General features: G+C 42.3%; 1 protein-coding gene across 1 annotated transcript in view; it reads left to right on the top strand.

Moving 5' to 3' along the window:
* The window catches only part of LOC121371855 (RNA-binding protein 28-like), a 65,763-nt gene extending 48,523 nt beyond the window's left edge, over positions 1–17,240 (top strand). The window contains exon 21 of the mRNA XM_041498062.1: positions 15,108–17,240. Coding sequence (XP_041353996.1) covers positions 15,108–15,233 — 126 coding nt within the window. The 3' untranslated portion in view covers positions 15,234–17,240. The remainder of the gene's footprint in view (positions 1–15,107) is intronic.
* Positions 17,241–17,536: the final 296 nt, after the last annotated feature.

The following is a 17,536-nucleotide window of genomic DNA, read 5'->3' as shown; positions in this document are numbered from 1 at the left end:
ACAAGTGAATGACCAAATATTTAATAACACCGCAGCATCGACACATGGGATCAAACAGAGCAGTTTATAAAGTATGAATAGCTGTCTTTCCTCAGTTATTAGTCTGCTACCTGTCCAACCGAAGAGGACTATAGGTTTCATCTCCATCCGTCCATCTGTCTGTCTGTCCAACCGGAAAGGACTATAGGTTTCATCTCCGTCCGTCCGTCCATATGTCTGTCTGTCCAACCGGAGAAGACTATAGGTTTCATCTCCATCCGTCCGTCCGTCTGTCTGTCCAACTGGAGAGGACTATAGGTTTCATCTCCGTCCGTCCGTCTGTCTGTCCAACCGGAAAGGACTATAGGTTTCATCTCCATCTGTCCATCCATCTGTCCAACCGGAGAGGACTATAGGTTTCATCTCCGTCTGTCTGTCTGTCCAACCGGAGATGACTATAGGTTTCATCTCCATCCGTCTGTCTGTCTGTCCAACCGGAGAGGACTATAGGTTTCATATCAGTCCGTCCATCTGTCTGTCTGTCCAACCCGGAGAGCACTATAGGTTTCATCTCCGTCCGTCCATCCGTCTGTCTGTCCAACCGGAGAGGATTATAGGTTTCATCTCAGTCCGTCTGTCTGTCCAACCAGAGAGGACTATAGGTTTCATCTTCATCAGTCTGTCCGCCTGTCTGTCTGTCCAACCGGAGAGGATTATAGGTTTCATCTCAGTCCAGCCGGAGAGGACTATAGGTTTCATCTCAGTCCGTCCGTCCGTCTGTCTGTCCAACCGGAGAGGACTATAGGTTTCATCTCAGTCCGTCCGTCTGTCTGTCCAACCGGAGAGGACTATAGGTTTCATCTCAGTCCGTCCGTCCATCTGTCTGTCCAACTGTCTGTCCAACCAGAGAGGACTATAGGTTTCATCTCAGTCCGTCCGTCCATCTGTCTGTCCAACCGGAGAGGACTATAGGTTTCATCTCAGTCCGTCCGTCCATCTGTCTGTCCAACCGGAGAGGACTATAGGTTTCATCTCAGTCCGTCCGTCCATCTGTCTGTCCAACCGGAGAGGACTATAGTTTTCATCTCAGTCCGTCCGTCCATCCGTCTGTCTGTCTGTCTGTCCAACCGGAGAGGACTATAGGTTTCATCTCCATCTGTCTGTCTGTCTGTCTGTCTGTCCAACTGGAGAGGACTATAGGTTTCATCTCCATCCGTCTGTCTGTCTGTCTGTCTGTCTGTCCAAACGGAGAGGACTATAGGTTTCATCTCCATCCGTCCGTCTGTCTGTCTGTCCAAACGGAGAGGACTATAGGTTTCATCTCCGTCCGTCTGTCTGTCTGTCCAACCGGAGAGGACTATAGGTTTCATCTCCGTCCGTCTGTCTGTCTGTCCAACCGGAGAGGACTATAGGTTTCATCTCCATCCGTCCGTCTGTCTGTCTGTCCAACCGGAGAGGACTATAGGTTTCATCTCCATCCGTCCGTCTGTCTGTCTGTCCAACCGGAGAGGACTATAGGTTTCATCTCCATCCTTCTGTCTGTCTGTCCAACCGGAGAGGATTATAGGTTTCATCTCCATCCTTCTGTCTGTCTGTCCAACCGGAGAGGATTATAGGTTTCATCTCCATCAGTCCATCCAATCTGTCTGTCTGTCCAACCGGAGAGGATTATAGGTTTCATCTTCGTCCGTCCGTCCATCCGTCCGTCCGTCTGTCTGTCCAACCAGAGAGGATTATAGGTTTCATCTCAGTCCGTCCGTCCGTCTGTCTGTCCAACCGGAGAGGACTATAGGTTTCACCTCAGTCCGTCCGTCCGTCTGTCTGTCCAACCAGAGAGGACTATAGGTTTCATCTCAGTCCATCCGTCCGTCTGTCTGTCCAACCGGTGAGGATTATAGGTTTCATCTCAGTTCGTCCGTCCGTCTGTCTGTCCAACCGGTGAGGACTATAGGTTTCATCTCAGTCCGTCCGTCCGTCTGTCTGTCCAACCGGAGAGGACTATAGGTTTCTTCTCCATCCGTCCGTCTGTCTGTTCAACCGGAGAGGATTATAGGTTTTATCTCCGTCCGTCCGTCCATCTGTCTGTCTGTCCAACCGGAGAGGATTATAGGTTTCATCTCCATCCGTCCGTCTGTCTGTCCAACCGGAGAGGATTATAGGTTTTATCTCCGTCCGTCCGTCCATCTGTCTGTCTGTCCAACCGGAGAGGATTATAGGTTTTATCTCCGTCCGTCTGTCTGTCATCCAACCGGAGAGGATTATAGGTTTTATCTCCGTCCGTCCGTCCATCTGTCTGTCTGTCCAACCAGAGAGGATTATAGGTTTCATCTCCATCCGTCCGTCTGTCTGTCTGTCCAACCGGAGAGGACTATAGGTTTCATCTCCATCCGTCCGTCTGTCTGTCCAACCGGAAAGGATTATAGGTTTTATCTCCGTCCGTCCGTCTGTCTGTCTGTCCAACCAGAGAGGACTATAGGTTTCATCTCCGTCAGTCCGTCCGTCTGTCCAATCATCCATTCATATATATTTTCCCAGATGTGGGTTTTTCACAATGCCTTGATATAATGAGCTAAAATATTGTGTATAGATTTATCATATATCATTGCAGATCAAGTTTGATTTTGATGACTATTTATGCATTTTTGACAGAGTTATGGCCCTTGAACTTGGGAGAAACAGAAATTAGTTTTTTGGGATGTTTTTTCCAATACCTCAAAATATGGAGCTGAACTTTTGTGTATAGCTTTATCATATACTATTACAAATCAAGTTTGACATTCATGATGATTTACCCATTGTTGACAGAGTTAGGGCCCTTGAACTTCAGAGATACGAAAATTTGTTGGGTCCTATAGGGTACATGTATTGCTTTAACAGTACTCTCAGATTGTTTGTTATTATTCTGAGAATAAATGCATTACTTTAACTGACAAAGAGGACACACTGTGGCTATTGATTGTTTGCATGTTTGCTCATCATTTGTAAACTCCAAAATGATTGGAAGAGCAATGTCATCGTGTAATTGGCAATTTGAAAAGTGGCCATATAGTGTAATTACACTTGCACAATCACAAACAGTTACTGTTTGTCACATTCAACCTGTTTACATGCAGATGGTTTGGTGTAAATAATTGCAGGTCCAGCTGTGTGGTATTGCATGTTCTTGGTGTGGTGGTATCTGTGTGGTGTTGCATGTTCTTGGTGTGGTGGTGTCTGTGTGGTGTTGCATGTTATTGGTGTGGTGGTGTCTGTGTGGTGTTGCATGTTCTTGGTGTGGTGGTGTCTGTGTGGTGTTGCATGTTATTGGTGTGGTGGTGTCTGTGGTGTTGCATGTTCTTGGTGTGGTGGTGTCTGTGTGGTGTTGCATGTTATTGGTGTGGTTGTGTATGTGTGGTGGTGTCAGTGTGGTGTTACATGTTCTTGGTGTGGTGGTATCTGTGTGGTGTTGCATGTTCTTGGTGTGGTGGTATCTGTGTGGTGTTGCATGTTATTGGTGTGGTGGTGTCTGTGGTGTTGCATGTTCTTGGTGTGGTGGTGTCTGTTTGGTGTTGCATGTTATTGGTGTGGTTGTGTCTGTGTGGTGTTGCATGTTCTTGGTGTGGTGGTGTCTGTGTGGTGTTACATGTTCTTGGTGTGGTGGTATCTGTGTGGTGTTGCATGTTCTTGGTGTGGTGGTATCTGTGTGGTGTTGCATGTTATTGGTGTGGTGGTGTCTGTGGTGTTACATGTTCTTGGTGTGGTGGTATCTGTGGTGTTGCATGTTATTGGTGTGGTGGTGTCTGTGGTGTTGCATGTTATTGGTGTGGTGGTGTCTGTGGTGTTGCATGTTATTGGTGTGGTGGTGTCTGTGGTGTTGCATGTTATTGGTGTGGTGGTGTCTGTGGTGTTGCATGTTATTGGTGTGGTGGTGTCTGTGGTGTTGCATGTTCTTGGTGTGGTGGTATCTGTGTGGTGTTGCATGTTCTTGGTGTGGTGGTGTCTGTGTGGTGTTGCATGTTATTGGTGTGGTGGTGTCTGTGTGGTGTTGCATGTTCTTGGTGTGGTGGTGTCTGTGTGGTGTTGCATGTTCTTGGTGTGGTGGTATCTGTGTGGTGTTGCATGTTCTTGGTGTGGTGGTATCTGTGTGGTGTTGCATGTTATTGGTGTGGTGGTGTCTGTGGTGTTACATGTTCTTGGTGTGGTGGTATCTGTGGTGTTGCATGTTATTGGTGTGGTGGTGTCTGTGGTGTTGCATGTTATTGGTGTGGTGTTGCATGTTATTGGTGTGGTGGTGTCTGTGGTGTTGCATGTTATTGGTGTGGTGGTGTCTGTGGTGTTGCATGTTCTTGGTGTGGTGGTGTCTGTGTGGTGTTGCATGTTCTTGGTGTGGTGGTGTCTGTGTGGTGTTGCATGTTATTGGTGTGGTTGTGTATGTGTGGTGGTGTCAGTGTGGTGTTACATGTTCTTGGTGTGGTGGTATCTGTGTGGTGTTGCATGTTCTTGGTGTGGTGGTATCTGTGTGGTGTTGCATGTTATTGGTGTGGTGGTGTCTGTGGTGTTACATGTTCTTGGTGTGGTGGTATCTGTGGTGTTGCATGTTATTGGTGTGGTGGTGTCTGTGGTGTTGCATGTTATTGGTGTGGTGTTGCATGTTATTGGTGTGGTCGTGTCTGTGGTGTTGCATGTTATTGGTGTGGTGGTGTCTGTGGTGTTGCATGTTCTTGGTGTGGTGGTATCTGTGTGGTGTTGCATGTTCTTGGTGTGGTGGTGTCTGTGTGGTGTTGCATGTTATTGGTGTGGTGGTGTCTGTGTGGTGTTGCATGTTCTTGGTGTGGTGGTGTCTGTGTGGTGTTACATGTTCTTGGTGTGGTGGTGTCAGTGTGGTACTGCATGTTCTTGGTGTGGTTGTGTCTGTGTGGTGGTGTCGCATGTTCTTGGTGTGGTGGTGTCTGTGTGATGTTGCATGTTCTTGGTGTGGTGGTGTCTGTGGTGTTGCATGTTCTTGGTGTGGTTGTGTCTGTGTGATGTTGCATGTTCTTGGTGTGGTGGTGTCTGTGGTGTTGCATGTTCTTAGTGTGGTGGTGTCTGTGTGGTGTTACATGTTCTTGGTGTGGTGGTGTCTGTGGTGTTACATGTTATTGGTGTGGTTGTGTCTGTGTGGTGGTGTCGCATGTTCTTGGTGTGGTGGTGTCTGTGTGATGTTGCATGTTCTTGGTGTGGTGGTGTCTGTGGTGTTGCATGTTCTTGGTGTGGTTGTGTCTGTGGTGTTACATGTTCTTAGTGTGGTGGTGTCTGTGTGGTGTTACATGTTCTTGGTGTGGTGGTGTATGTGGTGTTACATGTTCTTGGTGTGGTGGTGTCTGTGTGGTGTTGCATGTTCTTGGTGGTGGTGTCTGTGGTGTTACATGTTCTTGGTGTGGTGGTGTCTGTGGTGTTACATGTTCTTGGTGTGGTGGTGTCTGTGGTGTTACATGTTCTTGGTGTGGTGGTGTCTGTGGTGTTGCATGTTCTTGGTGTGGTGGTGTCTGTGGTGTTGCATGTTCTTGGTGTGGTGGTGTCTGTGGTGTTACATGTTCTTGGTGTGGTGGTGTCTGTGGTGTTGCATGTTCTTGGCGTGGTGGTGTCTGTGTGGTGTTGCATGTTCTTGGTGTGGTGGTGTGTGTGTGATGTTGCATGTTCTTGGTGTGGTGGTGTCTGTGGTGTTGCATGTTCTTGGTGTGGTTGTGTCTGTGGTGTTACATGTTCTTAGTGTGGTGGTGTCTGTGTGGTACTGCATGTTATTGGTGTGGTGGTGTCTGTGTGGTGTTGCATGTTCTTGGTGTGGTGGTGTCTGTGGTGTTGCATGTTCTTGGTGTGGTGGTGTCTGTGTGGTACTGCATGTTATTGGTGTGGTGGTGTCTGTGGTGTTACATGTTATTGGTGTGGTGGTGTCGCATGTTCTTGGTGTGGTGGTGTCTGTGGTGTTACATGTTCTTGGTGTGGTGGTGTCTGTGGTGTTGCATGTTCTTGGTGTGGTGGTGTCTGTGTGGTACTGCATACTATTGGTGTGGTGGTATTTGCATGGTTCACCCAGTGGTTCATGGGGTTACATGTGTATTGGTATCATAGTCCTGTTAACATAGGTTGAATATTCTCATGATTTGCTTGGTTATATAGATGGTTATGATGACATCACATATATTTTTTATTCCGTGGATTGATAAATAGAGGCTATTTCCAGGTTTTGTTCAAATACGATTTTTATGTCAACGAGTGATGTGTGAAAACCATATTTTCACGAATTGCGAAGCAATGAGTGAAAATATGGTTTTTACACATCACGAGTTGACATAAAAATCGTATTCGGAAAAACACCATGAAATGGTCTATTTATTATATACATATTTCCTAATTTTTGACAATATCTTTCGCTCTTTGGTAATATCTTTCACTTATCCTATCGAAAACACGTAACGTCATGATATATTTCTTCCTATGGAACTTTGCCAGAAAATTTACTTTACCATAGACTTTTAAAAAGAAATTTGATTAAAATTTATCTTTATTAACATTTATTTAACAATACTGCGGTGCAAACATACCTGACAAAGCGATCCTCTAAAAACTCCCACAAAAACAAAACGAGTCGAACGCCGTTAAATTCTTACACTTACACTCGATGACACTACATTGTGTCATCATTATTTAGCTTCGTATTCAATTTGTTTTATATATTTTATCATAATTGCACTTCGTATCCCGTTTTCATAGGTACAGTTGTTTAAATTACGTTTTTTATTTTTCAAATACGATCAGGTGCATTGGTAATCATCAAATTTAAATACGAAGAACCGAGATAAAGGGAGATAATTTAATCATGCACTTTTACAAAAAAAGTAAATACGACTTCTATATTTTCACTGTAGCTAAAATACAGTGAAAATATGACTTTTCACCGGATATGATTTTTATGGTTTCCGTAGATCTATATATTTCATTGCTATGTATATAATAAATACTATTATGTACCATATGTAGTTTTGTATGATTTTTAAAACAGTTCTGTCCGTGTTGAATGGTTTCTAACAATTCTTTCTGTGTTGGAAGGAAGGACATGTTTTATTTAACGACGCACTTAACACATTTTATTTATGGTTATATGGCATCGAACATAATATGGTTAAGGACCACACAGATATTGAGGGAGGAAACCTGCTGTTGCCACTTCATGGGCTACTCTTTTCGATTAGCAGCAAGGGATCTTTTATATGCACAATCCTGTAGACAGGATAGCACATACTATGGCCTTTGATGTACTGTCGTGGTGCACTGGCTGGAGCGAGAAATAGCTCAATGGGCCCACTGACGGCGATCGATCCCAAACCGACTGTGTATCAAGCAAGCACTTTACCACTGGACTGCGTTTCACCCCCTTCCGTGTTGGATGGATTTTACTCTATCTGTGCTAGGCGGTTTTGAATGGTTCTGTCTGTACTGGGTTGTTAGTGGTTGTATTGTGTCTGTACTGGGTTGTTAGTGGTTGCTGTATTGTATCTGTACTGGTTGTTAGTAGTTGCTGTATTGTGTCTGTACTGGTTGTTAGTGGTTGCTGTATTGTGTTCTTACTGGGTTGTTAGTGGTTGCTGTATTGTGTCTGTACTGGTTGTTAGTTGCTGTATTGTGTCTGTACTGGTTGTTAGTGGTTGCTGTATTGTGTCTGTACTGGTTGTTAGTGGTTGCTGTATTGGGTCTGTACTGGGTTGTTAGTGGTTGCTGTATTGTGTCTGTACTGGGTTGTTAGTGGTTGCTGTATTGTGTCTACTGGGTTGTTAGTGGTTGCTGTATTGGGTTTGTACTGGGTTGTTAGTGGTTGCTGTATTGTGTCTGTACTGGGTTGTTAGTGGTTGCTGTATTGGGTCTGTACTGGGTTGTTAGTGGTTGCTGTATTGGGTCTGTACTGTGGTGGTTAGTGGTTGCTGTATTGTGTCTATACTGGGTTGTTAGTGGTTGCTGTATTGTGTCTACTGGGTTGTTAGTGGTTGCTGTATTGTGTCTGTACTGGGTTGTTAGTGGTTGCTGTATTGTGTCTACTGGGTTGTTAGTGGTTGCTGTATTGTGTCTGTACTGGGTTGTTAGTGGTTGCTGTATTGTGTCTGTACTGGGTTGTTAGTGGTTGCTGTATTGTGTCTGTACTGGGTTGTTAGTGGTTGCTCTATTGTGTCTGTACTCGGTTGTTAGTGGTTGCTGTATTGTGTCTACTGGGTTGTTACTGGTTGCTGTATTGTGTCTGTACTGGGTTGTTAGTGGTTGCTGTGTTGTGTCTGTACTGGGTTGTTAGTGGTTGCTGTATTGTGTCTGTACTGGGTTGTTAGTGGTTGCTGTATTGTGTCTGTACTGGGTTGTTAGTGGTTGCTGTATTGTGTCTACTGGGTTGTTAGTGGTTGCTGTATTGTGTCTGTACTGGGTTGTTAGTGGTTGCTGTATTGTGTCTGTACTGGGTTGTTAGTGGTTGCTGTATTGTGTCTGTACTGGGTTGTTCGTGGTTGCTGTATTGTGTCTACTGGATTGTTAGTGGTTGCTGTATTGTGTCTACTGGGTTGTTAGTGGTTGCTGTATTGTGTCTACTGGGTTGTTAGTGGTTGCTGTATTGTGTCTGTACTGGGTTGTTAGTGGTTGCTGTATTTGTCTACTGGGTTGTTAGTGGTTGCTGTATTGTGTCTGTACTGGGTTGTTAGTGGTTGCTGTATTGTGTGTACTGGGTTGTTAGTGGTTGCTGTATTGTATCTGTACTGGGTTGTTAATGGTTGCTGTATTGTGTCTGTACTGGGTTGTTAGTGGCTGCTGTATTGTGTCTACTGGGTTGTTAGTGGTTACTGTATTGTGTCTGTACTGGGTTGTTAGTGGTTGCTGTATTGTGTCTGTACTGGGTTGTTAGTAGTTGCTCTATTGTGTCTGTACTGGGTTGTTAATGTGCTGTATTGTTGTTGCTGTTGTGTCTTTACTGGGTTGTTAGTGGTTGCTGTATTGTGTCTGTACTGGGTTGTTAGTGGTTGCTTTATTGTGTCTGTACTGGGTTGTTAGTGGTTGCTGTATTGTGTCTGTATTGTGTCTGTACTGGGTTGTTAGTGGTTGCTGTATTGTGTCTGTACTCGGTTGTTAGTGGTTGCTGTATTGTGTCTGTACTCGGTTGTTAGTGGTTGCTGTATTGTGTCTATACTGGGTTGTTAGTGGTTGCTGTATTGTGTCTGTACTGGTTGTTAGTGTTTGCTGTATTGTGTCTGTACTGGGTTGTTAGTGGTTACTGTATTGTGTCTGTACTGGGTTATTAGTAGTTGCTGTATTGTGTCTGTACTGGGTTGTTAGTGGTTGCTGTACTGGGTTGTTAGTAGTTGCTGTATTGTGTCTGTACTGGGTTGTTAGTGGTTGCTGTATTGTGTCTGTACTGGTTGTTAGTAGTTGCTGTATTGTGTCTGTACTGGGTTGTTAGTGGTTGCTGTATTGTGTCTGTACTGGGTTGTTAGTGGTTGCTGTATTGTGTCTACTGGGTTGTTAGTGGTTGCTGTATTGTGTCTGTACTGGGTTGTTAGTGGTTGCTGTATTGTGTCTGTAATGGGTTAGTAGTTGCTGTATTGTGTCTACTGGGTTGTTAGTGGTTGCTGTATTGTGTCTACTGGGTTGTTAATGGTTGCTGTATTGTATCTGTACTGGGTTGTTAATGGTTGCTGTATTGTGTCTGTACTGGGTTGTTAGTGGCTGCTGTATTGTGTCTACTGGGTTGTTAGTGGTTACTGTATTGTGTCTGTACTGGGTTGTTAGTGGTTGCTGTATTGTGTCTGTACTGGGTTGTTAGTAGTTGCTCTATTGTGTCTGTACTGGGTTGTTAATGGTTGCTGTATTGTGTCTTTACTGGGTTGTTAGTGGTTGCTGTATTGTGTCTGTACTGGGTTGTTAGTGGTTGCTGTATTGTGTCTGTATTGTGTCTGTACTGGGTTGTTAGTGGTTGCTGTATTGTGTCTGTACTGGGTTGTTAGTGGTTGCTGTATTGTGTCTGTACTCGGTTGTTAGTGGTTGCTGTATTGTGTCTGTACTCGGTTGTTAGTGGTTGCTGTATTGTGTCTATACTGGGTTGTTAGTGGTTGCTGTATTGTGTCTGTACTGGTTGTTAGTGGTTGCTGTATTGTGTCTGTACTGGGTTGTTAGTGGTTACTGTATTGTGTCTGTACTGGGTTATTAGTAGTTGCTGTATTGTGTCTGTACTGGGTTGTTAGTGGTTGCTGTACTGGGTTGTTAGTAGTTGCTCTATTGTGTCTGTACTGGGTTGTTAGTGGTTGCTGTATTGTGTCTGTACTGGTTGTTAGTAGTTGCTGTATTGTGTCTGTACTGGGTTGTTAGTTGATTTTGTATTGTCTGTTCTGGGTTGTTAGTAATTGCTGTTCTATACCATGTTTTCTAATCTATCTGCCAGTGATTTTGAATGGTTCTGTTTGTTCAGAGTTGTTAGTAGTTGGTGTAACAGTATTGCATCATGTGTTTTCTATCAGCTGGGGTCTGACTTGGCCAGGCTGTTGTTGTGAGTTATCTTTATGACTTGTTTCTCATGGTGAGTGATGAGGAGCAGACATGACACAATTCTGGGATGGAGGAGCAGATTTCTGGCAGGCCGTCAGAAACATGGAGAGGACTTGGAGTGAAAACACATTTTACCTTTCTTCTTAAATCTCTTCCTCTGATTGGATCATAAAACTGGCCATCAAGTCATTTTCCCTATTATTGGAAAGTGGGTAAATAAAAGCCAAATGTGAAAGTAGTTAAGTGACTGATGTGTTAGAACAGATAACAGACTTCGACTAACGAGTCTCGCAATCTGTTGGTCTTCAAGTCTTTTTCACTTTGTTACCTGCATTGCTAGTGTGTTGTATGAAGGGTTTTATTCATTCATTGCCATATGATCAAGAGTGCATGAATTTAATAAGTGAATGCTGTCCCCTGTTTGCCCACGGTTTTCTAAACATTGCACAAATAACGAGAGCTGGTGTACATAACAACTAGCTAGCAAGTTACACAGTGAATTGTTACACTCTGGGCCAGGTAGAAATGAGTTGTTTTGTTTAACCACACCACTAGAGATTAATTTATTAATCATCAGCTATTGAATGTCAAACATTTGAAAATTTTGATGTATATTCTTTGAGGAAATCCACATTTTTCCATTTGGTCATTTTTGTTTTAGTCTTGGAGAAAACCTGCATTAATAATTTTAAACAGGTTTATAATTATTTTCTTGTAATGTTAGTTTGTTTTGTTTAACAACACCACTAGAGTATATTGATTTATTAATAACTGTTGTTGGAATGTGAGACATTTGAAAATTCTGACAGATAGTCCTAGAAGAAACCAGCTACTTCTGTTATGCACTTACCCACTGATGGGACAGCCTTTGATATACCAGTCTTGGAGCACTGGTTGGGATGGTAACAAGCCTAGTCAGAGGCTGGGTCAATTGCGGTGATTCGATCCTACGATGCATGCATCTCAGACGAGGCTCTATGGACTGAGCTAGATCTCACCGTATAAACACAAGAACCTCAATTTGTACACCATGTATCAGCCCTACAACTGTTACTCAGCCCTACAACCATTACTCAACCCTACAACCGTAACTCAGCCCTACAACCATTACTCAACCCTACAACCGTTACTCAGCCCTACAACCATTACTCAACCCTACAACCGTAACTCAGCCCTACAACCGTTACTCAGCCCTACAACCGTAACTCAGCCCTACAACCGTAACTCAGCCCTACAACCGTTACTCAGCCCTACAACCGTAACTCAGCCCTACAACCGTTACTCAGCCCTACAACCGTTAATCAGCCCTACAACCGTTAATCAACCCTACAACTGTAACTCAGCCCTACAACCGTTACTCAGCCCTACAACCGTTACTCAGCCCTACAACCGTTACTCAGCCCTACAACCGTTACTCAGCCCAGCAACCGTTACTCAGCCCTGCAGCCGTTACTCAGCCCTACAACGTTACTCAGCAGCTAATGTGATGTATTGTGCGGGTTTGTGTAAATATCCACATAGTTGAACATGGTTGTAATGAGATAATACTGTTAGTCACCTTTACCAACGCTTTCCCACTGGGTGCCTTCCTCTTGTTGATTACATGTTGTACCTGGGAGGTTGGTCTGGTGCCAGTGTTGTCATGTCCCAGGATACAGGTGTCAGTGTTGTCATGTCCCAGGATACTTGTGTCAGTGTTGTCATGTCCCAGGATATAGGTGAACACAGGTCTTTGTATGTAACACATACACTATACATGATGGGGGGGGGGGGGGGCGAGATGTACCTAGTGGTAAAGCATTCGCTTGATGCGTGGTCAGTTTGGGATTGATCCCCATCAGTGGGCCCATTAGGCTATTTCTCGCTCCAGCCAGTGCACCATGACTGGTACATGAAATGCTGTGGTATATGCTATCCTGTCTATGGGATGGTGGATATTAAAAAAGGGTAGCACATGAAGTGGCGACAGCGGGTTTCTTCTCAATATCTGTATGGTCCTTAACCATATGTCTGACACCATATAACCGTAACTAAAATGTGTTGAGTGTGTTGTTAAATAAACCATTTCCTTCCTTCCTATACATGTAGCTGTGGCCAGGCTGTAATGTGGAAGTACAGATACTAATTATCCTGTCTGCTGCGGGGTTAGTGTATTTGAGACAAGGAACTCCTCTCCCCATCAATGTAATCATTAATACATGCTAACAAAGTCATAATTCTTTACATTATATCTCTGTCTGGGTGCATTGCAACAAATTATCTCCTACAGACATCCATGTTGACACGAAATTGTTATATATCTGTTTAATGAACATTAACACTTAAGATACACATTTTCACAGATGACATTCATCCAGATTTCTTCCAGATGTAAAAAATGTTTGTGTAATCTGAAAACTGTTCCTTTCTGGTGGTTTGTATAAAATGTTCATTGAGGAAGCTCTATTTTACAAGACTGTGCCACACTTTTTCAGTTACTTCATATAGTGCACGGTTCAAGCTAAGTGTTACTTCATATAGTGCACGGTTCAAGCTAAGTGTTACTTCATATAGTGCCAGGTTCAAGCTAAGTGTTACTTCATATAGTGCACGGTTCAAGCTAAGTGTTACTTCATATAGTGCACGGTTCAAGCTAAGTGTTACTTCATATAGTGCACGGTTCAAGCTAAGTGTTACTTCATATAGTGCCAGGTTCAAGCTAAGTGTTACTTCATATAGTGCACGGTTCAAGCTAAGTGTTACTTCATATAGTGCCAGGTTCAAGCTAAGTGTTACTTCATATAGTGCACGGTTCAAGCTAAGTGTTACTTCATATAGTGCCAGGTTCAAGCTAAGTGTTACTTCATATAGTGCCAGGTTCAAGCTAAGTGTTACTTCATATAGTGCCAGGTTCAAGCTAAGTGTTACTTCATATAGTGCACGGTTCAAGCTAAGTGTTACTTCATATAGTGCACGGTTCAAGCTAAGTGTTACTTCATATAGTGCCAGGTTCAAGCTAAGTGTTACTTCATATAGTGCACGGTTCAAGCTAAGTGTTACTTCATATAGTGCCAGGTTCAAGCTAAGTGTTACTTCATATAGTGCACGGTTCAAGCTAAGTGTTACTTCATATAGTGCCAGGTTCAAGCTAAGTGTTACTTCATATAGTGCCAGGTTCAAGCTAAGTGTTACTTCATATAGTGCACGGTTCAAGCTAAGTGTTACTTCATATAGTGCACGGTTCAAGCTAAGTGTTACTTCATATAGTGCCAGGTTCAAGCTAAGTGTTACTTCATATAGTGCACGGTTCAAGCTAAGTGTTACTTCATATAGTGCCAGGTTCAAGCTAAGTGTTACTTCATATAGTGCCAGGTTCAAGCTAAGTGTTACTTCATATAGTGCACGGTTCAAGCTAAGTGTTACTTCATATAGTGCACGGTTCAAGCTAAGTGTTACTTCATATAGTGCCAGATTCAAGCTAAGTGTTACTTCATATAGTGCCAGGTTCAAGCTAAGTGTTACTTCATATAGTGCACGGTTCAAGCTAAGTGTTACTTCATATAGTGCCAGATTCAAGCTAAGTGTTACTTCATATAGTGCCAGATTCAAGCTAAGTGTTACTTCATATAGTGCCAGATTCAAGCTAAGTGTTACTGCCAGCTTATCTCCAGGCAGCTTCGTGATTGTTGGTATTGAGTTTACAATGTTTGTTGTCCCTGTGCAGTACACAGAGTTTGTTCACCTGAAACCTTATTGAATGCATACAAACGTTTCCCCATGATGCACCATTTCGTGTTGGTCTGTTTTGTCATTTTTACTTAACACTAGAACACCGTATGGGGTGAGAATCTTGAGTATCTGGAGGGGATGATTTTCCATTTCAGAGATTGATCTTTTCCATTTCAGAGATTGATATTTTCCATTTCAGAGATTTACAAATTTCATTTCAGATTTTGGCACATTACATTTTTTTAACAGTTTTTATTTTATATTTTTTTATATATATATATATATATATATATATATATATATATATATATATATATGTAGTTTTCAGTTAATGTCAACTGATATTTTTCGTTTTTGTTCAAATAATGTGAAAATCTCTGGTACAAATTTATTATAATGGACATGCCCACAGTTTTTTTTTAATGTTTATTATGTTACTTTTAGATGAATGTGTCACATGGTTCAGTTTGTTTACAAATGACCAAAGGGTTGGGGGGGGGGGGGGGGGGGGGGTCGGGAAATGTTAAATAATAAATACATGTCAAACTCAATAAATGTTTATGAAGTGTTTGAGCTTGAAATAAAATTGGTATCTCAAAAATAAATAATATCCCAAAATTAAAATCTGTAAAATAAAATGGAGAATTCTGATTCAATATCTGAATTCTGTGATTGTGACCGAATTTTGGTAATCAAAAAAAAAAAGATTCCCTATATTATGGATCATTTATACAGGGTGATGTTATATATTGCTATAATTATATATTCTGTTATCTGTGATTAAAAACCACTTGACTTACGATGTTGGGATGGGAAGTATAAATACAGAGTTTCTGTAATGCTAACTACAGGTACGTACACACACAATGTTTACTTTTGTTATTTATTTACAGGAACCGACTAAAAAGAAGAGAAAACGGGGGAAATCTGAAGTGAGAGACAATTTTGACAAACTTGTCAATAAATACAAAGAACAGTTTAGTGGTGCCGGAAATAAACGCAAGTGGTTCGACACTTGATCGTACATTCTCTACTCTAAAGCAGGCATCATGGGAAGAAACAGGTATGAGTTCATTGACTGGAGGCAGAAGTAAACACGAAACAGCTGGTCTACTAACACCTGTGTGTGGCTGCTAGAAGTATGGCAACCTGGATTGGTAGAATGTATAGTGTGGTGCGAGGACAGGCCTTCTGTGTACAAGGAACTGGGCACGTTGACAGAACTTGGACAGGTTATTTATTGGTGTGAAACCAAGTACATGTGATGACAGCAGATGGGAGGGAACCAATGAAATGACAAGATGTTGCGGGGGTTAAGGGGCCTGATCATTATGTACTTAAATAAAGAATACAAATGTCACATTTTGCATGAAGTGTCTATGTGAATTACGTTTACAATGCATTTCATTTTCATTTCAACTTATTTTCGTGTTTTTATCCAAGTATGCTTCAAACACGCTGTCCTGGCCACACAACTCAGCTATCTGGGATGTCTGTCTTGTTGTTAGTGAGAAAGAAGATGGTGTAGTGGTCTTACACCTACCCATTGAGTCGTTAAAACTGACCATGAGTGGGAGACGGTAATGGGCTGCAAACCCAGTACCTGCCAGCCTTATGGCTTAACCATGAGTGGGAGACGGTAATGGGCCTGCGAACCCAGTACCTGCCAGCCTTATGGCTTAACCATGAGTGGGAGACGGTAATGGGCTGCGAACCCAGTACCTGCCAGCCTTATGGCTTAACCATGAGTGGGAGACGGTAATGGGCTGCGAACCCAGTACCTGCCAGCCTTATGGCTTAACCATGAGTGGGAGACGGTAGCGGGCTGCGAACCCAGTACCTGCCAGCCTTATGGCTTAACCATGATAGCACTGAGGCCGGTTACAGGACATGTGACAGATTAGATCTTATTACCATATGGTTAAATATATCTTGGAACATATCAAAGTGATACGGCCACGCTTGGCAAGTAGGACATATCACTTTGACATCATCGATTGATGCACTACAACCTTACAGGAAGGTCAGCCAAACCAGTTGAATGATATAAATTAAAATTGCTACCATTTCATATCATGTTTATGTCCCTCCTGAAATAATTATTTCACTAGGGACATAAAAACAATACGAAATGGAAGCTTGTTTAATATCCTATAAATATAATATCCTATGTATTATGTGATTTAATAATTGTTTTATTGAAGTCATGTACCTAGTTTCTAGGATATTTACTTTAAATCAGTGAAATAAAATCTTAATAAATAATTCTGATCTAGACGTGTACATGTACATGGACAAACATTTGTGTTTTAAACCCTCATCCTCAGATGTGTATTTTTGTGCTGGGGTGTCGTTAAACATTTCTTTATTCATTCATTCATTCCTAAAATAAACTGCATATTAATCAAACTATGATCACGCATACCTGTCTAACCAGAAAGGTTAGTTTGTTTTGTTTAACAACACTAATAGAGCACGTTGATTTATTTATCATTGGCTATTGGATGTCAAACATTTGGCAAGGAAACACTGCATTTTTCCATTAGCAGACAGCACATATCACATTCTTTGATATACCAGTTGTGAGGCACTGGTTGGGATGGGAAAAGACCCAGTTGGAGAATAGGACTACTAAGAAGGTTCGATCCTGCGACACAGGCACCTCAGGTGAGCACTCTACCGACTGAGATAGATTCCGTCCTAACCAGTGCACCATGACTGGTATATCAAAGGCTGTGGTATGTGCTGTCTACTTTGTGGGAAAGTGCATATAAAAGATCCCTTGCTACTAATGGAAAAATGTAGCGGGTTTTCTCTGAAGACTACAAGTCAAAATGACCAAATGTTTGACATCCAGTAAACCATGATCAATTAATCCATGATCAATTAATCGAAGTGCTCTAGTGGTGTTGTTAAACAAAAGAAACTTTAACTTTAGCATACCTAAGGCTATGTAATAATGTAAATACTATCTTTCATATTCAGATTTTCTGTGTCTATAAATAGTAATAAATGTCTATTCCCTGCCTGAGGCTTAATGTGGTTTCTTATGGTTGTGAATATTTCATATTGTGTGTGTGCCACTCGGTTTCACCACACCAGATAAGAGATATTGTTCAGGCCGTATCCATTAGTACGAATAACGAGTCTGTTTACAAATAAAGTGTTCCACATGGTCTTGTTATTCAGTAAACCCACACAACATCAGTAGTAATGGGGCAGTCTCAGATTTATAATGACCAGAAATAACTGATTAATTTGTTGTGTCAACTATACCTTCATTACATGAATAAAAAAACATAATAATAAAAAATTAATTTAC

Source organism: Gigantopelta aegis, chromosome 4 (genome assembly GCF_016097555.1).
Source record: "Gigantopelta aegis isolate Gae_Host chromosome 4, Gae_host_genome, whole genome shotgun sequence".
In the NCBI taxonomy this organism is placed as follows: Eukaryota; Metazoa; Mollusca; class Gastropoda; order Neomphalida; family Peltospiridae; genus Gigantopelta; species Gigantopelta aegis.
The sequence above is the reverse complement of the archived record's forward strand: the minus strand, read 5'-3'. Positions and strand labels throughout refer to the sequence as shown.